General features: G+C 15.9%; 2 protein-coding genes across 2 annotated transcripts; one reads left to right on the forward strand and one right to left on the reverse strand.

The window, feature by feature from the left end:
- Nucleotides 1–318: 318 nt before the first annotated feature.
- On the reverse strand, nucleotides 319–18,213 carry PGAL8A_00222500 (conserved Plasmodium protein, unknown function; the record flags this gene model as incomplete). Its single annotated transcript, XM_028670940.1, has 12 exons — nucleotides 319–396; nucleotides 503–892; nucleotides 1,072–5,245; nucleotides 5,384–16,360; nucleotides 16,532–16,628; nucleotides 16,718–16,815; nucleotides 16,901–16,984; nucleotides 17,131–17,190; nucleotides 17,378–17,442; nucleotides 17,524–17,650; nucleotides 17,760–17,845; nucleotides 17,932–18,213. 12 exons carry the CDS (start codon nucleotides 18,211–18,213, stop codon nucleotides 319–321), a joined length of 16,518 nt encoding a protein of 5,505 aa, XP_028527643.1.
- A 1,991-nt stretch (nucleotides 18,214–20,204) lies between these two features.
- Nucleotides 20,205–22,011, forward strand: RFC3 (replication factor C3, putative; the record flags this gene model as incomplete). Its single annotated transcript, XM_028670941.1, has 2 exons — nucleotides 20,205–20,249; nucleotides 21,022–22,011. The coding sequence occupies 2 exons, from the start codon at nucleotides 20,205–20,207 to the stop codon at nucleotides 22,009–22,011; spliced, it is 1,035 nt and encodes a 344-aa protein (XP_028527644.1).
- Between the last annotated feature and the right edge of the window lie 3,267 nt (nucleotides 22,012–25,278).

Raw genomic sequence — 25,278 nt, forward strand, 5'->3', positions numbered from 1 at the left:
ATATATATACATTATATATATAATGATATGTACCTTTATTTTTTTAAAAAAAATTAAAAATTAAATCTAAGCATCACATGAATTCATTATGAACATATTATTTATATTAATTTTTTTTTATATAAAATATGCAATTTTTAAAGTAATGCTTAGAAATAAAAATGAAGATTTATTTTATAAATAAATATATATTTATAAATATATTTTATAATAAATATTTTTATATTATTTTATATAAATTTTTTATAATTTAACAAAAAAGTTTGCATATATTCGGAACGCACAAATATTTTTTTTTTTTTTTTTTTTTTTTTTTTGTCAGTTAACTGTTAAATTCAACATGTTTTTACATTCTTCAAATAAATCATTAAAATCAGCTCCCAATTTTTTACAAACCTAAAGATAAAAAATTTTTTAAATAAAAAAAAAAAAAAAAAAAAATCAGATATGATTGTAAAATAAAAATTTTTTTTTTTTTTTTTTAATTTTTGACAATATATACCTTCATTTTTAATTCGATATTGCATATTTGATTTAAAATATACTTAAAAGAAAGTACATGATTTCGATAGTTAAAAATTTTATGCTTTTCATTATCAGATGAGTAGATTATGTTTATTGCAGTTAAAATATAACAAGAGAAATCAAAATTTAAAAGATTTTTTTTTATTGTTATATATTTATATTTTTTTATAGGAAATGTATTATAAGATTTTAAATGAATACTATTAATCTGAAATAATTTAATTATATATTTTAATGTGTTTTTGTCAATACAACTATAAGAACAATAGTCCGATAAATATTTTTTATTATCATATATAACAACTTGAATATATATTATTTTAGGAATAAAAGAGTATACTAAATCATCATAATTTTTTTCATACACCTAAAAATTAAAAAATATTATAATGAAATTTATATACACATGAAATTTTATATTGTAAATATATTTTTATTCATTTAATAATTTCCAGTAAAAATTTATGATAATATGTATAAACATATTCATATATAAATTTTTTAAAAAATATAACATTATATATATATATATATATATATTTTTACCTTTAATATAATTAATGTTTCGTAAAACACTGGATGTTGCTCAATTAATGAAATAAGACTATCCAATGATAAATTTAGAAAAGTTATTTTATATTCTCGTAATGCAATATCATACTGCAATATATTTTCAAAAATATTATCAATATCTTCATCAATTTTATTTACCAAAAAATTTAATGAAATATGATTTTTTAAATAAGATGAGAAATCGTTTTTTTTAATTTTTTGCAAATTTTGTTTATTATGTAAGTAAATGTATTTTAATTGCAAAATTAAAAGGTAAATTAAATTTATGTTATAATTATATTCGGATAAATTTTCAATTTCTAGCAATATTAGTGAACAATGATGTAACAAATGTATACTAATAATTATTGTATTTAAGTTATATTCATTAAAAATATCATCTTCGTTTTTCAAATTTTTTATATAATTCTTAGCTTTTTTTTTTAATAATTTATATAATTCATACTTTAAGCCTAATTTTTTATATATCCGTGTTAATATCTCTATGTCCCATTTAGTAAATTGTTGGCAATACATAGTTATATAAAACGATAATATAGAAATAAACAAATTATCATCATAAAATAAAAAAGAACTATTTTGAAACTTATTTAAATAATTTTCATATAAATTTGGTAAGTCTGAAAAATTTAAGTTATTAAAATTATATAAAATATTTATTTGTTTTTTTTTCTCTTCATTTCTTTCTTCTTTCTCCTTTTTATACATATTTTTTAAAATAATATATAACCAATTGCGAAATTTAAGTTTTCCTTCATTTTTTATAACACTATCATAACAACTTTTTTTCATTTTAAAGTTTTTATGTTTCACTATTACATTATTATTAGAAAAAGTTTCATTACTTGAATAGTTACAAGAACTAATAGAATCTAATAGCATTTCTTGTTTATTACTGTTAAAATTAAAATTATTTTTGAATTTATATATATTCTTATTATATAGTAGGCAATTATTATTTAATGAAATACTTAAATCACAGTTAAAATTATACACATTTAAGGATAAAAAAATGTTTTTACTATATTTTAAAAAATCATAAATCAAATTATTATCAAAAAGTAACTTAAAAAGAAAATATAATTTATCATACTCATTTATGTTTACTAATATTCTAAAAATAAGATATGATTTTCTTCTTTTTATATATATAAAAGTTCTTAATTTAATTATGTTAATAATTTTATTAATATGTTTTTGAGATGTGAATTTACATGATAATCTATATAAAAAAATTATAATTTCTACTTCTAATTCTAAAGATATTATTACATTTCTTTTATAAAAATTGATTAAATTAGTAAAAAATACATTAATAAAATTATGGTCATATCTTTTTATATTAAATAATAATTTTTGAATGTTCCCTTTACATGAGTAATTTTCTTTTTTTCTTTTAGAATTTTTATTTTTTATCATTATACCCAAAATAAAGAAATAGACATCCAATACACTTTTAAAATAAAAGTTTTTGTATATTAAATTACATGAATTTGTTGTTATTAAATCTATGTATTTATTTAGAAATGCTAAGGAACATTCATAATATATTATAATTTTTTCATCAGTATTTTGTATACCTTTTTTTTTTAATTTATTATTTAAATATTTCTTTGAGTGACATTTTATTACTTTCTTTTTTATGTCATTTTGAGAATAATTATTATTGTCACATTCATTTAAATTATATTTATGAAAATTATTTAATAAAAGTAAAATAAAATTATGATAAATTAGTAAATTAGCAACAAATAAATTTATCCTATTATTAAATAAATAAATAAATTTTAACCCTATGGAAAAATTAAAAGTTTCTTCATTTAAGTTAATAAAATTTTTTAAAACATAAAAAAGTACTGTTATAAAATAAATTTGGTTATTTGTATCATTATAAAATATTGGTTTTATTATTATGTTTGTTTTTTTTTTAATACTATATAATATTTCAGTAGTTAGAATGAATTTGTATATATCACAACTACAATGTTTTTTTGATTTTTTTATAAAACTCTCAAAATTGATACATGAATTTTTTTTTTTTTTTTTTAAATAAAGTATATTCATTAAATGTAATCCTAATTCTTTATTAATACATAAATAATAAAATATAATAAGAGAATGGACTGAATTTATAAAAATATAATTATATATATTGTCAATATTTAAATATGAATGGTCATTATTATCATTTAATTTTATTTCAAGATTTTTTTTTATATCAGCTTCATTTTTTTTATGAATGTGATAATTTTTTATTTTCATTAAGAAATTAAAACAGTTAGAACATTCTTTGTCTTTGTTATCTTTAAAGAAATAATCTAAAATTGAGGATGAATATGTCTTTATGGTTGTTGGAATAATTTTGTTTTTTTTTTTATCCTTTTTTATATTAGTTTTATTATTGTGTTTTAAGTTAAAATTGCATATTGTTTTATCATCTTTTTTCAATATTTTATTTTCATATTTTTTTATATACTTATATATATTTTTAAGGTCAAAAAAATTGATGATTTTTTGCACTGTAATAATATCATGGTTATTAATTAAATTATTCACACATATAAATATACTTAGCAAAATATTTATGCTGTCTTTATATGATATATTCTTGTTTTGTTTTTTTATGCTGAAAATGAAGTTATAATTAAAATTTTCTTTTTCTTTTATTATTCTAGAATAATTTTGTTTATTATTATTATTATTATTATTATTATTATTATTATTATTATTATTATTATTATTATTATTATTATTATTATTATTATTATTATTATTATTTTCTTTTATGTTATAATTAATGCACTTTTGTCTTTTTTCATTATCAATTTTTTTTTTATTCACATTAAAACTTTTATTAAAATTGCATTTTATACTACTGGTAATATCAGTATTATTTTCAATATAATTCTCATTTTTAATATTACTGCTATTAATAAAATTATTTGTAACAGTGTGTCTAACAAAGGAATGATCTATATTATTTTTTTTTATCAGTATATCTTCTCCAGAATTATCATTTATATTTATAAATTGTTCATCATATTTGTAAATAGAATTAATTATTCTTAAATGTTCATTTATTTTTATCTCATCTGTTACATATTTATTTTTAATGTAATTATGCACATTTACGACTGTATTTCGATTCTTGTATTCATCTAGATTTTTTAAAATACTTTCTATATATGAAATATTTAGTTCGTTAAAATTTATGGAGATTTTTTTTTTAGTTGATAAACTTAATAAATATATCACTTTTAATTTTAAATTGCTTGTAGTATATTTATTTATGCACAAACTTTTTATATATTTTATATTTCTACTAAAATTAATGAAATATTTTTCAGAGAAATTATAAAATTGCTCATGTAAATTCAAATTCTCTTTGCATTTTTTAAAATTTGGAAATAATCCTTTATAATAATTCATGTATTTTTTTCTATTTTCATTATATTCTTTAAATAAAAATATATTTTCACTTTCTTCATTGCTCAAAGGTAAGAAACTTAATATGCACACACTGGAATTATTTTTTTTTTTATTTTGAGAATCTCTTTTTGTGCGATTCTTACTTAATAAATTTTGAAGTTTTAAAACTTTACTTTTCACATAATCAAACATACAATTTTCCTTAATTTTTTTTTTTTCCTCATTTTTTTCTTTTAAAGTATTTATAAGAAATATACATAATAATAAAATACATATTTGATCAAAAATGCTTAATATGGATTGATGAGTGAAAGAGTAATTCAAAAGGAACAAGAGAAAAATTATATTTGAGTAGGAATAAGAAATAGAAACCTCATATAAGAATATAATATAGTTATGTATATAACATTTGTCTTTTATTATATTCAGAAAATGATAGAAACATATGTAATGAAGTAAAACAAATTTATCTAGTTTGATATGTACTTTGTTATGTGTAAAAACATATTTTGACGGATCATCTATTGACTCATAAACTTTTTTAAAAATTTTTTTTATGTATTCAAATTTTTTCATATTTATCAACTCTTCACATATATCAAAAATATCAAGGATATCTTTTTTTATTTTAAATTTATTTAATACTTTATACACATAAAAATCAAAATTATATTTGCAATCATGTTTTGTCTTTAGTAATATCTTTAATATGATATACCTAAAAAATATAAAATAAATACATAAAATGTTGATATAATATTCGTATATTTTATTATTTTTTTTTTTTTTTTTTTTTTTTTTTTGGAACTTAATTTTTATACATTGATATTATTCTTATGATTATTTTTGTTCATACCTAATATTGGAGTGGTTAATTAATAGATAATTAATAACATGCGTAAAAAAAATATAATATAGATTACTATTTTTATTTTTATTTTGATTCATACACTTATTATAATGTTTTTTTAAATAAAATTCTGCATTACAAAAATGATATTCTTTTATACATTTTATAAAATTGTATAACAAGACGATAGGTTTGTTAAAATAAAAGATATATAAAAATCTATGCAATAAGTTAAATATACCATTAGAAATATTAAAAAAAATTAAAAAATATGTTGTCTCTTCTTTCTTCATGATGTCAAAAAATAAGTTAATTCTTTTAGTTTTATATTCATTTAAATTTTGAATAAAGTTATAAAACTTTAATTTATTTACATCTACAATTCGAAAATTGTTTAAATATAATAAATAACTATCAATTTGTAGATAAAACCATATATTTTTTAATAAACTAATTAATTCTTTATATTCTTCTTTCTTTTTTTTAAAAAATATTAAAAAATTTTTAAAATTATTATAAGAGTTAAAATTTATTCCAAATATTTTCTCGTATTTTTTAATGTTAGTTATATCATATTTTTCATTTTTTTTTTTTACAAGTTGTCTGCACTTTCTAACAAAAAAATAAGAATAATTCTTTTTATAGATAAATTGAACATAAGCAGTAAGGTATATATAAAACTTTGTATAATACGAATTATTATTGATTGTGAATTCTAAAACATTTTGAATACTTTTATAATCAAAATCACTGTAAATGATGCAATACAACAATTCTAAAACAGTTTTATTTGAAAAACTAGTAAAGTTGTCATTATAAAAATATTTATTACTTATGAATATATTCCTTATTTTTTTCAAGAACATGATAGGTAAATTATTATTGTTATTACTATCATAGTTATTATTTATATTATTATTATCACTATTCAAATTTTTTAAATTTTTTGTTTTAATTATTGATTGAAATTTTATTATATGATGCACATTATTTCTAACATGATTTAAAAAAGTCAATAAATGATTTTTGGTATGTTTGTTTTTTGTGTATAAATTAATGATATCTTGGCACGTTTTTATATCAATTTTCTTATCAATACATTCATAAAAAAAAATAAAAATATCATTTTTTTTGCTTAATATATGCAATAATGTTAACGGTTGATGCACATTATTAACTTTACAATATAATGAGATAATATTCAAAAAATCGTTGAAATATTTTTTTTTTCTTTTTTTCTTTTCTTTCATTCTATATTGTATCGACATTTCTAATAAAAGTAAAATAAAAATTTTCGCTGTTTTTTCTTTTTTTATATAATAATTAACATTGCTTATTTGTTCATTTTTATTCTTTTCTACTTCTTCAAATTTTTTATTTTCTTCATTAATTTTTTCTTTTTCTTCATTGAAATTGTCTTTCTTTTCACTTAATTTTTCAGTGTTTTCAATAATATCTCTTTTTTTTTCATCAAAAAATTTATTTATTTTATTTGTATATACATTATACTCATCGTAATTGTTATTTATAGAATCTACATTTTTTTCTACTGTTTTTTCATTTTCTTTTTTATTAATAACATTATCTTTTATATTTCCATTATAACTGTATAATATATCTGCATTGTTTTTCATATAATTATTTTCGTTCGGATTTAATATTTCATCTACAGAGTAGAATTTATTCTCCGACTTTTCATTTTGTTCTTTTGATAATTCTAAAAATAATTTTATAACAATTAATTCTATAAAATTTTTTTTAAACAAATCATAATAATTTATATCTGTTATGCTAAAGTTTTCATAAAATATATTTTTATCCATTTTGTGAAAATCTTCATTAGAAAAATTGTCAATTTTGAAAAATTGGAAACATTTTTTTATCCATTTATTAAAAAAGCTTCTCTTTCTGCAATTTTTTTTAAAATAATAATATATTCTTTTCATACTTAATACATACATTTTTAAGATTTCAATATCCATATTGCATAAATCTAGAAAGCAAAAAACCGCACATAATATATTATTGTTATTAAAATAAAAAATGCTTAACTTTATACACAAACTATTTATTTCTTTTTTCAAATTTTCTTCTAAATTCAAAGGTAAATTTATGTTATTATTAATTAAATAATTATTTAGTAATATCACATCATAATTATTAATATATAAATAATTTAATAAATTATTTGTTCTCTTTTTATGATAATAGATATGATTGATTATTAATATATGATAAGCTATTAAAGGTTGACAACAAATCAAAAAATATTTAATATTAAAATATTTTAAAAAATAAAAACGATTCTTATCTAAGATTTTGTTTTCTAAGTTTTCAGGATAATTATCATCTTCTTTTTTATTTTTTAAAAAATGTTCCTTATCTTCTATAACTTTTCTATCATCTACATTATTTATTATATTTTTTTCTACTTCTATATTCTTACTTTTTGATATATATTTTATATAACCATCTTCATTTTTGTATCTTCTTAATTCTATAAAAAATACTTTATAATTAAATATCATAGACAATATTTTATTTTCCTTTATGGAATTATTACAAAACATATAGAGAGTATCTTTTACTATTTTTTTTTTTAATTTATTTTTTTCATAATTAATTACACCTTCATCATTAAAAACGCCATGATATTTTCTTTCAAATATATTCTTAAAAATTGAAAATGGAGAAAAATATGTTTGGAAAAATGTTTGATCTACTGTTTTTTCTAACAATTTTTTTAAGGATAAATCGTTATTATACGTAAAAAAATCATATGAATAATCAAATTCCATGTGAGAATTATATATGTTTTTATAACATATTTCTTTATTTTTTGCAACTTTTTTTACTAAACTGTATTTATCTTTCTCCTTATTATTACCATTATCTTTATATATTTCTTTTATTAAATTTAGATTTTCAAAACAAAAATTATAACTATAATTCTTTGTAGAATAATTATATTTTTTTTTTTGCATATAATTTTCTTTATATTTTTTTAAATTTTCTATAGCTAATTTAAAGATATTTTTATTTTTTATTTTTTCTCTCTCTAATTTTCTTTTTATCTTTTTCTTTAAATATTTTTTATTAGAGAAATAAGCCTCATAAATGGAACGGCTAAAACATTTTGTTAATTTTTTAAAATAGTATATATTTATATACAAGGGGTTTTTGCATTTATTCTTTTTAAAATCAAATATATCTACATTGCTGAAAACAAATAAACAAAAAAATAGCTTTACATTTAAAAAACTTAAATCATATAGAGAAATATAATTTATATTATTTTTGTCTTTTTTTAAAAAAAAATCATATGTACTATCTTTTTCATTTATTATATTGTAATCTTTTTTTTTTTCCTCATATTTTAAACCTAAATTTTCCATTTTTTTCTCTTTCTGACATATTTTTGCATCATCTAAAATGTTAAATGAAGCTTTTTTTTTTAATTTATCTGTATCATTTTTTATTTCATTTACATTTTTATTTGATATAATTTCATCCTTTGATAAATTAAAATTTTTTTTATCTATACTTTCTGTTATATTATTTTCTATGTATTTTTTTAATTCTTGTACAAATATGACTGCACAGTTGTATAAAGACAATGATAACAAATTATTTGATAATTGAGAATAAATATAACATGGAATAAATAAATATAAATTTGCTGCATTATTAAAAATTTGAAATTTACTTTCATTTTTATAAAGTCTTTTTATTAAATAATTACAATCCTTCCTTTTACGAAATAAATGATTATTTTTTAATATAAAAAAATACATAGATGTGTAACTCTGATTAATTAAAAAATAATTCAAAATGTAGTTATGCAAATTATTTATTTTATTAGACATTATGTATTTTTTATTATATCCCAAAAGGTTATCCGAATTTCCAAAAGAAATATTTATATTGAATTTAGAATTAATATTTTTATATGATAAATAATTAAAACATAAGAAATTTCTACATAATTTGATCATCATATTATAATAAATATATTCATTTTTCTTTTTTTTTTTTCTTATATTTTTGGATACAAATATATAGTTGTCTTTTTTTTTCTTTATTTTAATGAAATATTTTTTATTTGATATTATATCTAATGGTTTTATTTTTAAATTCTCATAATTTAATTTTTTGATATTATTACCTGAACAAATATTCAAAATTTTTAATTTATATAAAAAATCAAATTTAAATAAAAATATTCCTTGTGACTCTAAAAAATATTCAATATAATCATAAATATATTCTGTTGATGTATTTTTTAAATTATTTTGAATATGACTTATTATTTTCAAAAAGTTCTTTTCATATATATTTAAAATATGTGTCTTATTTTCTTTTTTGTTGTGGTCTAATATAAAACCCATTTTTTCATAATTATCATTTTTATCAGTTAATGTAGAATTATATTTATTCTTTTTTTTTTTTATCTTTTTTATATTTTTCTTAATTTTAATTATTTTATAAAAATTAAATGTTGATGATCTATGAAGTGTTTTGAAAAAATTTTTGGTGAAATAATTTAGTGTTAATAAATGTATAAATAACGCTGATATGTTATTATTATCTATATAATATTCTAAAATATAAAGAAATAAATTGTAATTGTACGACTTTATATTAATAATTTTTGTTATTTCATAAAATAAATTTTTTACTATTATTTTCTTTTTTTTACTGTCTTCTAAATGTATATGTTTAAAAATTTGTTTTTTATTCAAAGTTTCTTTCCTTTCTTTAGTATATTTATTCCTCATCATTTTACCTTTACTATTTTTTTTTAAAAAAATGTAATCTGTATGTTCATTTTTATTCTTAATTAAAATATTCAAAGAATTTCTATTTATCTTCAAATTTTTTAAATCATTATCATGATCTTTTTTTTTTTCGTTTTCTTCTTCTCCTTTTCCTTTATATTCATTCTTTAGTTTTTTTTTTTTTATAATAATACTCTTTAATTTTTTATTAACAAAATATTTCATTAAAAAAAATAAATAATTCATTCCTTTATTTTCTAATACAATTCTTATCATGATACTTTTATTAATTGTCTTTATCATATGTAAAGAACAACATAAATATTTGTTATTAGAAATTTCACATTGTATTAGATTATAATTACAAGTATTTTCATTTTTAGTTTTTATATTTTTAAATTGTACTTGATTTTCTTTCCTGTCTGCATTCAATATATTATTATATTTATTTATTGAATTTTGCAAATTATATATTTCATTATCTGTTTTATTTTGACTTACCCTTTTAAAAATAAATGTATTCTTTATATAGGAATTGTTAGAACTTTTCTCATTATAATTGCATTTATCTTTATATGCAAAATCTGAAAGATTTTCAATAATTTGATTATTATGCAAAACAAAATCATCTATAGCATCCACATTGCTATAATTATAATCTACATTAAAATTATTTGTTTGATTCTTATTTGTTTCTATTTTTTCTTTTTCTTTTTTTTTTTTTGAGCAGCAAAGATAGCAATAACATTCATTATCATAATTGTTAATATTATAGTATCCTTTATATTTTTTTAGATTTAATTTATTCAAATTATTTTTTATTCTTATTTTATTTTTTTCTTTAATTATATTACTATTAAATTTATTGTAACTAACGAACCATATATCATCCACTTCTTCTCCCTTCAATTTCAACCACTGTTTTGCCATATTCAATGTTATTATATTTTTATTATTTCTTTTGTTTGTAAAATAGCAGTTGGTAAATTTGTTAAAATAATTTCTATCATAATTTATATTATGAAAGTTTGATGCATTATTAGGTTTATTTATTTTTTTTATAATATTTATTTTATTCTCATTTTTCTTTATAATTTCCTTTTTTACTATTTCTGAACTTTCTTTATTTTTTTTTTTTTGTATTTTTTTAACTTCATTTATATCATTATTCATGCTTTTTCTATTTTCCACAAAATTATTTTTTTGGTTACTCATTTTCTCTATGTTTTTTATATATTCATCATTTATTTGAGGTATATGAATTTTTATATATTCATATAAATTAAAATAAGAGTCATCTCTTAAAAAATAAATCTCTCTTTTGTTAATCTGGTATAACAGACTATTATCAATAAACATTTTATTATCAATAAACTTTTTATTATCAATATTATTAATTTTTTTTTTTATTCTATTCATTTTTCTAATTATTCCAACATTGTTGCGTAATATTTTTTGTTTTATTTTAATATAACCATAATTTTTCATTATCACTAGTTTCATTCTTTTTATACTTTTAATATTCATTTTCTTTAAAAATATTTCTTTTAATTTAATTTTAATTCTACTTAATTTATTTTTATCTATTTTATTTCTTTCCTTATTATCAACTTTATAAAAACAAAAGAAATTCTGAATTAGGAATGCAGCAAAAACATAAGATGTATGATTAAAATAATTAATGAAATTAAAGTTATCAGAAGCTTCACTATATATATTTAGATAATCAAATATGTTCAATATATTTTTCTCCTTATATATCATATCATACACATAATTGTATTCATTCAAGTATAATTTTCTTTTTAATAAATTTAAAAATGTTTCATTCTGATATAAATTAAAATAATTTTTATTTAAAATATAATCTGTATAAGAACTATTATGTTCACTATTATATGAACTATTTTTATAAAAAATTTCCAAAATTGCAATAAATTTAATAGATTTTTTATCTTTTTCTTTAAGTTTGTAATTGTTCTTCAGTAAAAAGAGCAACAGATTATTTCTAATGTATTTTTTTAAAGTATTAAATGCAATCATTTTAAAAAATTTTAAAACATCAATACACAATATTTTTACTATATATATACATATATTTAAATAATTATCTATATTATTACAAAGTAATCTATATATAATACCTCCAAAATAGTTTATTAATATGTTGTATGGTTTTAAATGAATATATGAAAAAGGAATTTTTAAATTTTTTATTAAAATTTTTAATATATTTTCTTTAAAATAGTAATTATTTTTATTTTTATTTTTTATAATTAATTTATAAATTAACAAAATAATATTAAATAAATTACTTTTTAAAGCATTTTTCACATCAGAATGAAAACTATATATACTATTTATACTTTTTATATTTATTTCATTTTCTAATTTTATAAATTTTCTATCTAAATTATCATACATTTTGTAAATTTCTAAAACTATATTTTTTAATTCATACTTACAATTGTTAATTTTATTGTTGTCATTATTATTACTATTGTTCATTCTCTCATTGAAATAATAGTAGTCATCATTATTTCTTATATTTTTAATATTGGAAAATTTATAATTATTTCTTGTATTATTATCATTGTTAATCAAATTCTTACACACACTTTCATTTCTGTAAATAGTCTTATTATTTTTGATATCATTAAATAAGTAATTAATTAATGTATTATAATTATATTTTTTTTCATCTTTAATGTTTGAAGATTGATTCTTATTTACAATATCACTAATCATTTTATTAAAAAATAAATTATATTCTAATTTTTTTTTCTTTTTCTTTTTTTTCATATCTATATTTTCATGATTCATACATCTATATTTGTCTGTATTAATTTTAATGTTATTGTTGCAATTCAGAGAAATATACTTATCTAATTTTTTAATACAAATATTTTTCCTAATTAAAAAAAAATTATATAATATACAATAATTAAAATATAAAAAAATAAAATTAAAAAAAAATTCATATTTTTTTGAATATATATAATAAATAATTGTACTCAGATCATTACTATTAACTAGATTGTAAATAATAGTATTAAAATCATTTTCATCTTTAATTAAACAATTTGAATTAACTATTTCCTTATGATAAACATTTTTTATTGGAAAATAAGGAAATTTCTTTTTATTTTTACTAACAACTATATAACAATAGCATAAAAGAAAAAAAAAATCATCATGACTCCTTATACTATTTATATTCCAATTATAATTATTTGTGTTAATTTTTTTATGAATTGTAACACTTTTTTTTTCATTTTTTTCATTTATATTGACTTTATTTTTTATTATCGAAGTCTTATCATTTACCTTATCTTTTAATGTATAATCTAAATTTTGATATGAACTTACAAAATTTTTAATATTTAATAACTTTTTTTCATGATAATTATTATTTTTTATAAATTCATCATACTTTAAAGTGCTTTCATATTTATTTTTGATTATTTGATTTTTATCTAAATTTTTTTCATTATTATAATAAAAGTTATTATTAACATTAAAAAACATTTTACTTATTGGATCATCTTTAGATGACTTAATATATAGTATTTGTGATATAATGTCAAAAAAATTATATGCATTGAGATAAATAGAATTAAAAAAGTTTAATTCATTTTTCGAATCTTTTGTAAAAAGAAGGCATTCCTCATTCTCCGAAATATCATTCCTACTTCCATTTATTTTTATTTTTTTTTTAATTTTTGTTGTGTAATTATTTAACAACACATTCATTAATATTTTAACAAAATAGATATATTTATTCATTTCTATATATATTTTATCATTTCTTTTATTTTTTCTTTTTATTCCCTTTTTTCTCATTTTAATAAAATGATCTATAAATGAAATAATGAAGTGTATAGTTATTGAGCAAATCTCAATACTATACTTTTTATTTAAAAATAAATTGTAATTTTCATGAAAACAAATTTTCTCAAAATAATAAATTTCATATTTTTTCAAATAATTATCATTTATATTGTTACAACCACGAATTATTCTCCTTTCATTTATACTTGTTACATTTTTATTACTTAAAAATACTTTAGTTTTTCTATTACCAACTGATAAGTGATTCATTTTCATATTTCTGTTTTTTAAATCATTAATACATTTGCATTTTATAACACTTCCATGGTTATTATTTAATTTATTTTTATCTAAATATATTTTTTCATAAATAAGATTAAAATTGTTATTAACTAAATTCTCCTTTTTTAATACAGTATTCTGAGTGAATTTTTCTTTATTATTTATATCACCACCATTAATTAAATAAGATTTCCTTTCTTTTTTTTTAATATTTAATATATTCATTTTTAATGTTTTTTTTTTGTTATTATTTACATTATGAAATTCACTTTCCTTTAATTTCCTTTCATCTTTATTAAAAACTTCTTGCTTATGAGAACTTTCTAATTCATTACTGTTTTGAGAACAGAGGTATTTTTTTCCAATGATATCTACAATATCGGATATTTTTTTTAATGTTATTTTCATATAAATTGCTATAAATTCTTTTTTCTCCTTGATTTCTTTCTTATGTTTGCGTATCTCCTTCTTATTTCGTTTTTTTAAAACATGACTAATGAATGAAAAGTAATTAATAAAATAAAAATAAATTAATTTTATATTAAAATTATTTATGATATAATGGAATAATATTCTACATAATAATAAAGTTTCTTTAAATTTTAGTATTTTTAAGCATTTTTTAATTAATGTTATATCTTTATTTAGAAGACTGTTGTAAATCATTATAAAATAGCAGTAACTTTTTTTTAAACTATTTGTTTTAAGAATTTTTTCAACTACTGTCTTTTTGTTATATGTACTAATATCTATTAATGTATTTATGTAATTTTTAAATATAAGTTTACACAAAGTTTTATCAACATTAAAAATGGGATGATATTTAATATTTACATAGAAATACTTATAATTTCTTAAAATAAATAAAAACAGTATTTTTTCTTCTTTTTTCAAAACAATCAAATAGCTTCTGTTCTTACATGATAAAAAAATCTCTATCATAAAATATTCAGGACAAACATAAATTTTTATAGTTCGTAATTTTTTGTTATATAAGAAATTTTTATAATTTTTATTTGTGTTTTTATATTTCAGACAGTTTCTAGAGGCATCTTTACATTTTTTTATTATAAAAAATTTTTTTACATTAAAAAAGTAATTATAAACATTAATATGTTGTATGTATTGTGGTAGCTTACTGTTCAAATCGTTTACTGATTTTTCTAAATCGAAATTAATTAGATCATAAAAATTTGTATTAACATTTATACTATTCAATGCTTTTTCAAAATAACAATTTTTGTAATTATTATTTATAAAAAAAGCATTATCATTTAAATATTTCTTATTATTTGTTTTATTTAATAAATCTTCTTTATTATTATAATTATATTCATTATTATTACATTTTTTGATAAAATTTAAATCATTTTTATTTATTTGTTTAATTCTTTCTTGAACAACATTTTTGTAAATTTCATCATTTTGAGTTAAGTTAAACTTGTCTTCAAAATAATATATAGACCTTTTGTAATAAAATTCTTTTGATTTATTTCTACTTTTTTCATATTCTTCGTATTCGTAAAAATTATTGATATCTTTATTTTCTTGGTACTTTCGATCTAAATTATTGTAATATTGTGAAAAATCAGTATAATAATCGTATAATTCTTTTTTTTTGTAAAAGTATAAAATATAATAACTTTTTCTACAAATTGAATCTTTTTCATTTAATTCTTTACAGTTACTTATTTGATAAAAATTTTCTTTATTCATTTTTTCTTTTATTTCTTTAATTATATAAATATATTTTGAACTTTCTAATTTTTTGTAATTCTTCATGCTAATGTTGAAATCCTGGTCTTCTTTCAGATCTTTTTTTATGTATGCTTTTATTCCTTTTAATTTAAAATAATTAGGAAAATAAGATTCAAAATTGAATTTCACATTATATTTATTTGTTTGTAATATAGTTAAATTCTCTTTTTTTAAGTTTTCTTTTGGATTATTTTCGATACATTTTTTGGCTTCTAGGTAATAATATGATTCCTCTTTTGTATTTAATGAATGCATTTCAACATTTTTTATTTTTTTTTTTGCCAATATTGCTTTACTTTTATTTCTTGTCTTTATAAAATTAAAATTGCAATATCTAAAGAAAAACAAGGAATTTTGTTAAAAATGCAATTAAAGGGATATTTTCAGAAAGTTATATTTTTATTTTACAATATTATATTATTATAGGTGTCAGCTTTTTTGTTTTTGTTAGGCTTTTTTTTTTTTATATAATTTTACAAAATTTTTATCTCTTATTAATTATTACATATTTAAATTAAGGAACCAAAATTGATTATGTATATCAAACAATAATATAACTGATAGATCATGACTAACTTCAAAATCAACGAAAAAAGTAGATACTAAAAAAAAAAAAAAAAAAAAAAATGTAATAAAAAATACGATTTTTATGTTCATATAATTACTTAAAAAAGAGAAAAAAATAAATTACCATGTTTGTTTATATTAATTGCCAAATAAGGTGTATCTCCCTTAAAAATTAGCAAAAATTGTTGGGGTGTCAAGGTTAAAAGAAATAAAAAATTTTTTCTACATAAGATTTAAAAAAATTTATTTTAATTATATTCCCTTAGTTATTTTTATTATACATTTATTAATACTTTTTTATTTTTACTTGCAAATACATTTTTGGAAATAAATATAATTATCAATATTTATAAAAATATTTTGTAAAGCAAATATATTTTTTACTCTTAAGCTATTATATGTTAGTGAAAGTAACAAATAAGGAAATTAATATATAAATGAAAAAAAAAAATAAAAATAAATATATTTTATTAAAAATTTGAAAATAAATGGATAAGTGATATAAAATGAATGAATTAGACAATTTAATGTTTTTACCATTGTCCGTATGTAACAAATTTTAAACACACTATGTCATTTAATAAAATATAAAAGGAACTGTAAGAAGTAAATACAGTTATATATTCATTTCATTTTATTTAAATAAAAGATAATTATATATATATATATATATATATATATATATATATATATATATATATATATATATATATATGTTTCTTTCTATATTTTACATAAATAAATTTTATTATTATTATTTTTTTTTTTTTTATTTATAGCTTACTCTTCCCTATTTGATATTATTTTTACAAATTTTTTATTGAATGATTCTAATATAGATAGATTTTTCTATTTATTAAAAAAAAAAAAAATAATTAAAATATTATAATTTTCTTTTTTTTTAAATCTTCTTATATATATTGTTCTTACATTTAAAGAGATAGCAAAATGAAATAATTTATCAATAGTTATATAAAAATTATGTAACTTATTTTTTTCATTTAAATTTCCACATATCTTTTTAGTAATACCAAAATTTAATAGATTATTTTGTATTCTAAAATTAACAAATATATGTATAATATTTTATTTATTTAAATAAAAATTTAAGTTTAAAAATTTATTATTTTAATTTAAACATATATATATATATATATATTTTATACATCATTTCATGGTTTTCTATACGTGGATTTATTCTATTAATATGTATAAAATTATAGAAATTCAATTGATTATCTTGTTGTGAAATCTAATAAAAGGAAATAATAAAAAAAAAAAAATATATAAGAAATAAACACTTCAAAATATTATACTTTAATAATTTTTAATTTTAACCAGAATAGGAATTTGATGTTTTAATTTATTCTTTTTTACAAAAATGTCAATGTAGCTATATATCCAAAAACAGTTTATTGTATTATTATTTAATAAACAATCATTACTATAATTATTTAAAAAATTAAAATATAATTTAAAGCTTTTTTCTTCTTCATAATTGTTCTTAAAGTACAATAAAGCTATAATATTGTTATTTTCATTTGGAATAATTGTATATATTTTATCTTTATTATTCCTTTTTCTAGTTTTAAATAATTTTAAACAAATTAAATTTTCCATTTTTTAATTATCGTTTTAGGGTGAACATGAAAAAATTGAAATCCCTTTCTTATATAATATTTTTATTATTTAATACTTTAACATTCATTTTTTATTTATGGAAAATTATAATTACACATTTTTAATTTAAACTTTTAGATGATTATTTTAGATTTTAGAATTTTCTTATATATATATATATATATGGTAGTATATTATTATTTTGTAAACATAAAAATTCTCTTGAATTTTTTGTTTATATGTAAAATTTTCTGATTTATTTACTTATGAGAAATACACTTGAAAAAAAATAAAATTTTAATTAAAAGTTTTTCAAAATTTTATATAATTCTGACACGTATTTATAAGTTTCAAAAAAGTGTCCAAATTAAAATTAAAAAAGACTTTTTCAATTATCCATTCTTTAATCCTCTCAATAATGATTCTAATCAACATAAAAATTATAAGAAATTTAATTTTTTGATTCTTTAATTTTTTTTCTTTTTTCAGTTACATAAATTTAATTAATAAATTTGAAATATTCTCATTGTCTTTTATTTCTTGTTATTACATTTATATAACCTCTTTTCAGATATTTTAGATAAAAGTGAAACATGCAAATAATAAACACAAATGTATATTTTTATTTTACTTAAATAAAAACTTTTTTATATTGTAAATATAATTTTATTTACTACATGAAAAACATTAAAATATGAGAGAATAAATATGTGTGAAAGTGCTACATAATTTTAATTTTAAAAAAATTGCTTTATAAAATAGCACTATCTTAATATTTTAGTCTTTTATTTTCTATCCTTTGTTAAATAGATAATAATTTATTGGTTATTTTTATTTTATTATTTAAATTTAGTAATTAAAAATTCTTTTTTAAAATATTTCAAAAGAATGTGCAACTTTATTTTTAATCTTTTTTTTTTTTTCTTTTTCATTTCTTCATTATGTTTATCTTTTTTTTAATTTTTGTCAAATGCATGTGACGTTCTTTTGTGTATTTTGAGAATAATTTTTTATTTCTTAAAAAAAAATTGAAATTTTTTACTAAGATTAACTTATAATCACGAAATACACGAAAAAAAAAAAAGAAAAAAGGGAAAATTGAGCTATTCTTATATAGTTAATATTGGATATAAAATGCTTCTGGTAAAATATTTGTAAAGACATATTTTTTGTTTAATTATATCACTTACATTATAAAAAATTACATTATTCATTATATTTTTAAGTCTTTTTTTTTTTTTTTTCATTTTCTAATTAGAAGAATGTTAATATGAACTAGAAACTTTTTTTTTAAATAAATCCAATTAGAAGAAAAAAGTTTAGAATATATTATTATCATATATTTTTATTATAAGCATAGAGAATTCTTAAAAAATATTTTAATTTTTTAAATAATAAATTATTTATTCTTTTTAATAAAATTTTCGTTGTGTGAAAAAAATTATATATATTATTTTACATTTTCATTTCTATTAAATTAATTAATAAATATATTAAAAAATGTTTTATAGTTAGAATAATAGAAGTATTTTATATTCTTTACAGCGGACGTTTTTTTTTATTGTTAAATTGTTCATTCCTTTTTTATCTTAATGAATTTATATTAAAAAAAATATATATAATTTCTCTAAGAATAATTATTATCATTTTAAAAAATTATATATATATATATATATATACATGTATAAAAAATAAAAAAATAAATATCATATAAAAAAAAAATTAAATAAAAAAAAAAAAAAAAAAAAAAAAAAAAAAAAAAAAAAAAAAAAAGAAAAGCTGAAAATAATAAAATATTAAATTCTATTATATTTTAAAGACAAAAGAATTTTTTAAAAAAATTTAATTAATAATATTATTTTAAAATTTTATCTTTTTTTTAATAAAATAAAGTATGGTAATTATTTAGTAATACTTTTTATTATATTATTTTAAAAGCATTATATTGTATATGATTAATTATTTAAAGTAGAAATATAGTAATATTTAAAATGACTGAAGTTCAACACCAAAAAACAGAAGAACTCACACCTTGGGTATGAATAAAATTTTTAGTTTAAGTTATTTGAGAAAAAAATTTATTATAATTCTTTTTTTTTTTTATATTAATACTACTTTAAAGAATTATATATATTCATTGGTATTATTTATTTATTATTTTTCTTTTTTTATGTTTTTTATTTTTGAATTATTTTTTAATTTTTACTTGGAAAATAAAATGAATCTATTAATTATTTTATCTGAGTATTCCAACATTGAAAAATATTCATATAGAAAGAAAAAAAAAAAAAAAAAATGATTTTGAAATACAAATATAATTGAGATATTAGTATATTTTAAAATTTATTTTATATATATTTTAAACTTTTATTGTAATAGTTTTTAATATTTTTTTTTCCTTTTAAAAATCTTGACAAAAAATATATGTAAATAATATCTATTTATATATAAACAGTATTCATAATATTGTTAAATTATAAAAGTTGTTTTATCTTTTTTTTTTTTTTATTTATTTATTGTATATATAAATATATTATGTTTTTAATTTTTAATAAGATATAAAATTAAGACATAGAAGAAAAATTTCATATCGTTGAGTTTATTAATTTTTTAATTTATTTTATTTTATACTTTTTTTTTTTTTTATTCCTTGTCTATATATATGGGATATATTTATTTATCTATATATTAACTAAAAATTTATTTTTGTTAAATTTATTATGTTCTTATTAAAACATTTTTACAAGTATCATGTATTTTATATAATATTTGCACACATTTTTTTTTTTTTTTTTTTTATTTAATCAGGTAGAAAAATATAGACCAAATGTATTAAGTGATATAATTTCACATGAACAGGTAATATCAACAATAAAAAAGTTTGTTCAAAAAGGAGAGCTACCTCATTTACTTTTACATGGACCACCAGGAACAGGAAAAACGTCAACTATTTTAGCTGTGTGCAAAGAGTTATATGGAGATTCAAGAAGTTCTTTTGTTTTAGAGTTAAATGCTTCTGATGATAGAGGTATAAATGTTATTCGAGATCAAATAAAGACATTTGCAGAATCAAAAAATCATTATAATACTTGTGAAAAAACGACATTAAAATTAATTATTTTAGATGAAGCTGACCATATGACCTTTCCAGCTCAAAATGCAATGAGAAGAATTATGGAAAACTATGCTAAAAATGTTCGTTTTTGTTTATTATGTAATTATGTAAATAAAATAACTCCTGCTATTCAATCAAGATGTACTGCATTTCGATTTTCTCCTTTGAAAAAGGAATATATGATGAACAAAGCTTTAGATATTGCTAAATCAGAAAATGTTAATGTTACAAAAGAAGGATTAGAAAGTCTTATTCGTGTTGGACATGGAGATATGAGAAGAATTTTAAATTGCTTACAAGTAGTATCATTAAGTCATAAAAATTTAACAATTGATGAAAATATTATTTTATCAACTTTAGATATTCCATTACCTAATGAAATAAAGCAAATTTTAGAACATTTTATGAAGAATACTATAAAGGAATCTTATGAATTTGTTAGTGAATTACAATACAATAAAGGTTATTCAATAAAAGATATTATGAAATGTTTATATGATATGGTATTAACTTATGATTTCCCAGATTCTGCCTTTTGTCTTTTGCTTAAAAATTTTGGAGAAATTGAAGAAAGGTGTTCTTCTGGAGCTAATGAACAGATAACATTATCCGCTTTGATAAGTTCTTTTGTTGAATTTAGAGAGGAACTTTTTAAATTGAAATATGATATAAAAAATATATAAAATAATAAAAAAAAATTTCTTTGTATATGTAGGAAACGCAAATAATATATTTATTTATATTTATTTATTTCTAAGAATTATATTTTTTTATAAAGAGAAATAACAAATTATAATAAAAAAGGATAATTATAATAAAATATCATAATTAAATTATAATAAATGCCTACATAAGTTATTTTTAATAATAAATTTCTAATATTCTGTTTAAAAAAAAAATATTTTTACTATTTCAAAATTATTTTTCTTAAGTTATACAAAAAAAAAAAAAAAAAAAAAAAGAAAAATATATTTGGATAAATATAAAATAGAAATTACAAATTAATGTATATAATCAAGAACAATTTTTTAATATGTAGATTTTTATGTTTTATTCTATTACTTAAATTTAAATGAATGATTTTTACTTTATTATATACTATTTTATTAAAATTTCACATATCTATTATTCTAAGTTGAATTTGTTAAATTTAATTTATAATAAATCTCTTTAATTTTATGTTAATAATTTTATTTTAAATACATATTTAACTGATGAACTTTTGAATAACTTCATATTTTTTACTTATTATCTTTTTTTTAATTTTTAATAATAATTTTTATCAAAAAAATAAAGGTCTTTACATTTAATTTACTTTTTTATTTGCTAATAGATTTTCTAATTTGTATATTTATTTTTTTATTTTATATAGTTTATTTTTTTCTTTTTCTTTTTCTTATTCTTTTTTTTTTTCATTTTTTATGATTTCAAGTGTATTTTTACATTCAAAATGTTACAACATAAAAATAGTAATAGACACAAAATTTTACTTTTTAAATAAGTTTAGTTGTATTTTTAAAATTTAACTTATACCTCCTATTTTTTATATTATCAAATTATCATAAAGTGAAAATTACCTTCTTCAGGTCAATAATTAAAATGTTTTATACTTTCTATTTGTATTATTCCTTGATGTTTAAATTATTTGAAAAAAAAAAAAAAAAAAATTGTTAAAATGTATATATAAATATATATTAAAGTAAATATGTATACATTTTTTTATATAAATCATTTTTAAATTATATATTAAATGGTATTTTTCTTCATATGTTTCTACTTATTTTAATTTAAAATATATAAGAATATTTTATTTTCATTAAAAGACACATTTATTTATAATAAAAATTGAATATCATTATTTTTTTTTTTTTTTATATATATATATATTTTTTATAAATATCACATCTAAAGTAACTGCAAAATAGATGGACATTTTTATTTAATATATATAACACATCTAATAAATGTGTCCTTATTAAAGGATTTGTAGAATTTTTAAAGTTATACAAATTTTAGATTTTTCTATTTTTTTTCATTGTTAATTTAATAAATAATTTTAAAAGAAATTCCTACCTTTATTTTTTACTAAAAGCATAAAAAAATAATAAGTAAAAACATATAAGAATATATACATTTAATAATATAAACGAAAATATATTATTTCTTTCTTCTTTTCCTTTAGGCTTTTTTATTATTATTATTTAAATGTATAAATTAAAACTATAAATATTTTTATATATTTTCCTTAGTATCTCAAAATTATAAGAAATATTAAAAATTACATATAAAGAAATATTTTTACATATTCTAATATTTTTTGTTTTTATCAAGTATGTCCCTTTTTTGTTCTCACTTTTTTTATTCATATAAATTACATTATAAAAAAAAAAAAAAAAAAAGTTTAAAGAGTAGTTAAAAAAATTAAATGTATTTTTTAATAGCATATATATTTATTAAAAATTCATAATGTTTTGTATTTCATTAAATCTTAAAGTTCTCAAAAAAAGTAAGACAATTTTATTTAACAAAAAAATAGGAAATATTTTTAAACAATGTATGAGGTATATTTTTTTTTATTATTTTTTAAATACTTTATTTTATTTTTTTTGAATTCATATATTGATTTTAATAATTTACAATTCTGTAAATTTAATTACTTCTATTATTAATATTCATCTTTTTTATTTTTAATTTTTTTTCTTAATTTTCACTATCTTTAACTTAGTTTACATCAATTAATGAAAAAATGTGTTGATAACAATTAAACAGTATTTTTTTCTTTCTTTGTGAAATCAAAAATTATAGCTATAAAATTACATAGTTGGATAATTAAAATAAGAAAAAAACATCCTTTTATTAAATTATTAAAATATTTTTAATGTGTTACAAATATTTTATTTCCAATATAAAAAATTAAAAAGCATTTATCAATGAATAATTTTTTTTTTTTTTATTAAAACTTCTTATAAAATTATGAACAGTAAATAAAAATTATTCTAAAAGAAACAAAAAGTAAATGTTAAATAGTTCATTAAAAAAAGAATGGCTATGTAATTTATAGGACAAAAGCACTTATACTTGTTATATAATAAAAAATAAATCTTTTAAAAATTATAAAATTAGATATAATTTTAATATAGTTAATTATTATATAAATAGTAACTATAATAATAATAGAATTTTTAATTGTAGTATAATTAAAAATTATTATTTTTCCAAATGTAATTTCTTTAAAAATGTTTTTAGTCATTAACAGGGGTTATACATATTACATACAATGAAATAACACAACAATGTTATTAAAAACATAAAACAAAAAAGGATTTAAATATAGAATAAATAATGATATTTGTTTTTGAAATATATTAAAATGATTTCATATAGCTTAATTACTCAACTCTTATGATGAATGATATAAATAATATTTTTTTTTTTTTTTTTTTTTAATTATAAAAATCTACAAAATAATTTATTTATTTTTTTTTTTTTTTTATTATTAAATTTTACATTTTTCTTAAAATTTTTATTGGTATTATTAATTTATAACTTTTAAAACTTCATATATCCTTATATGAAAAAGATTTAGTTAGTTTCTTCAAAATTATTTATATATTTTGTCTTTTTTTCTACTATTATTTTTGTTAAAATTTTTATGTATTTATATTTTCTGCTATTTTTAAATAAATAATTATTTATCCTTTAATAATTCTTCTGTCTAAAATATTGAAATATATTTAATAAAAATGACATAATATTTACTAACACAAACATATATATATATGTAAATATTTAATTTTGCATATTCTTTAAAATACTTATATATGTGATTGTGTTCTATATGATAAAATGTTCTTAAATAAATAAAAATAAAAAATGAATAAAAAGTAGAAAAGTANTTTCTCTCTTTTTTTTTTTTTTCTTTTTTCTTTTTTCATTTCTTTTTTTTTTTT

Source organism: Plasmodium gallinaceum (genome assembly GCF_900005855.1).
Source record: "Plasmodium gallinaceum strain 8A genome assembly, contig: PGAL8A_v1_76, whole genome shotgun sequence".
NCBI lineage: Eukaryota > Apicomplexa > Aconoidasida > Haemosporida > Plasmodiidae > Plasmodium > Plasmodium gallinaceum.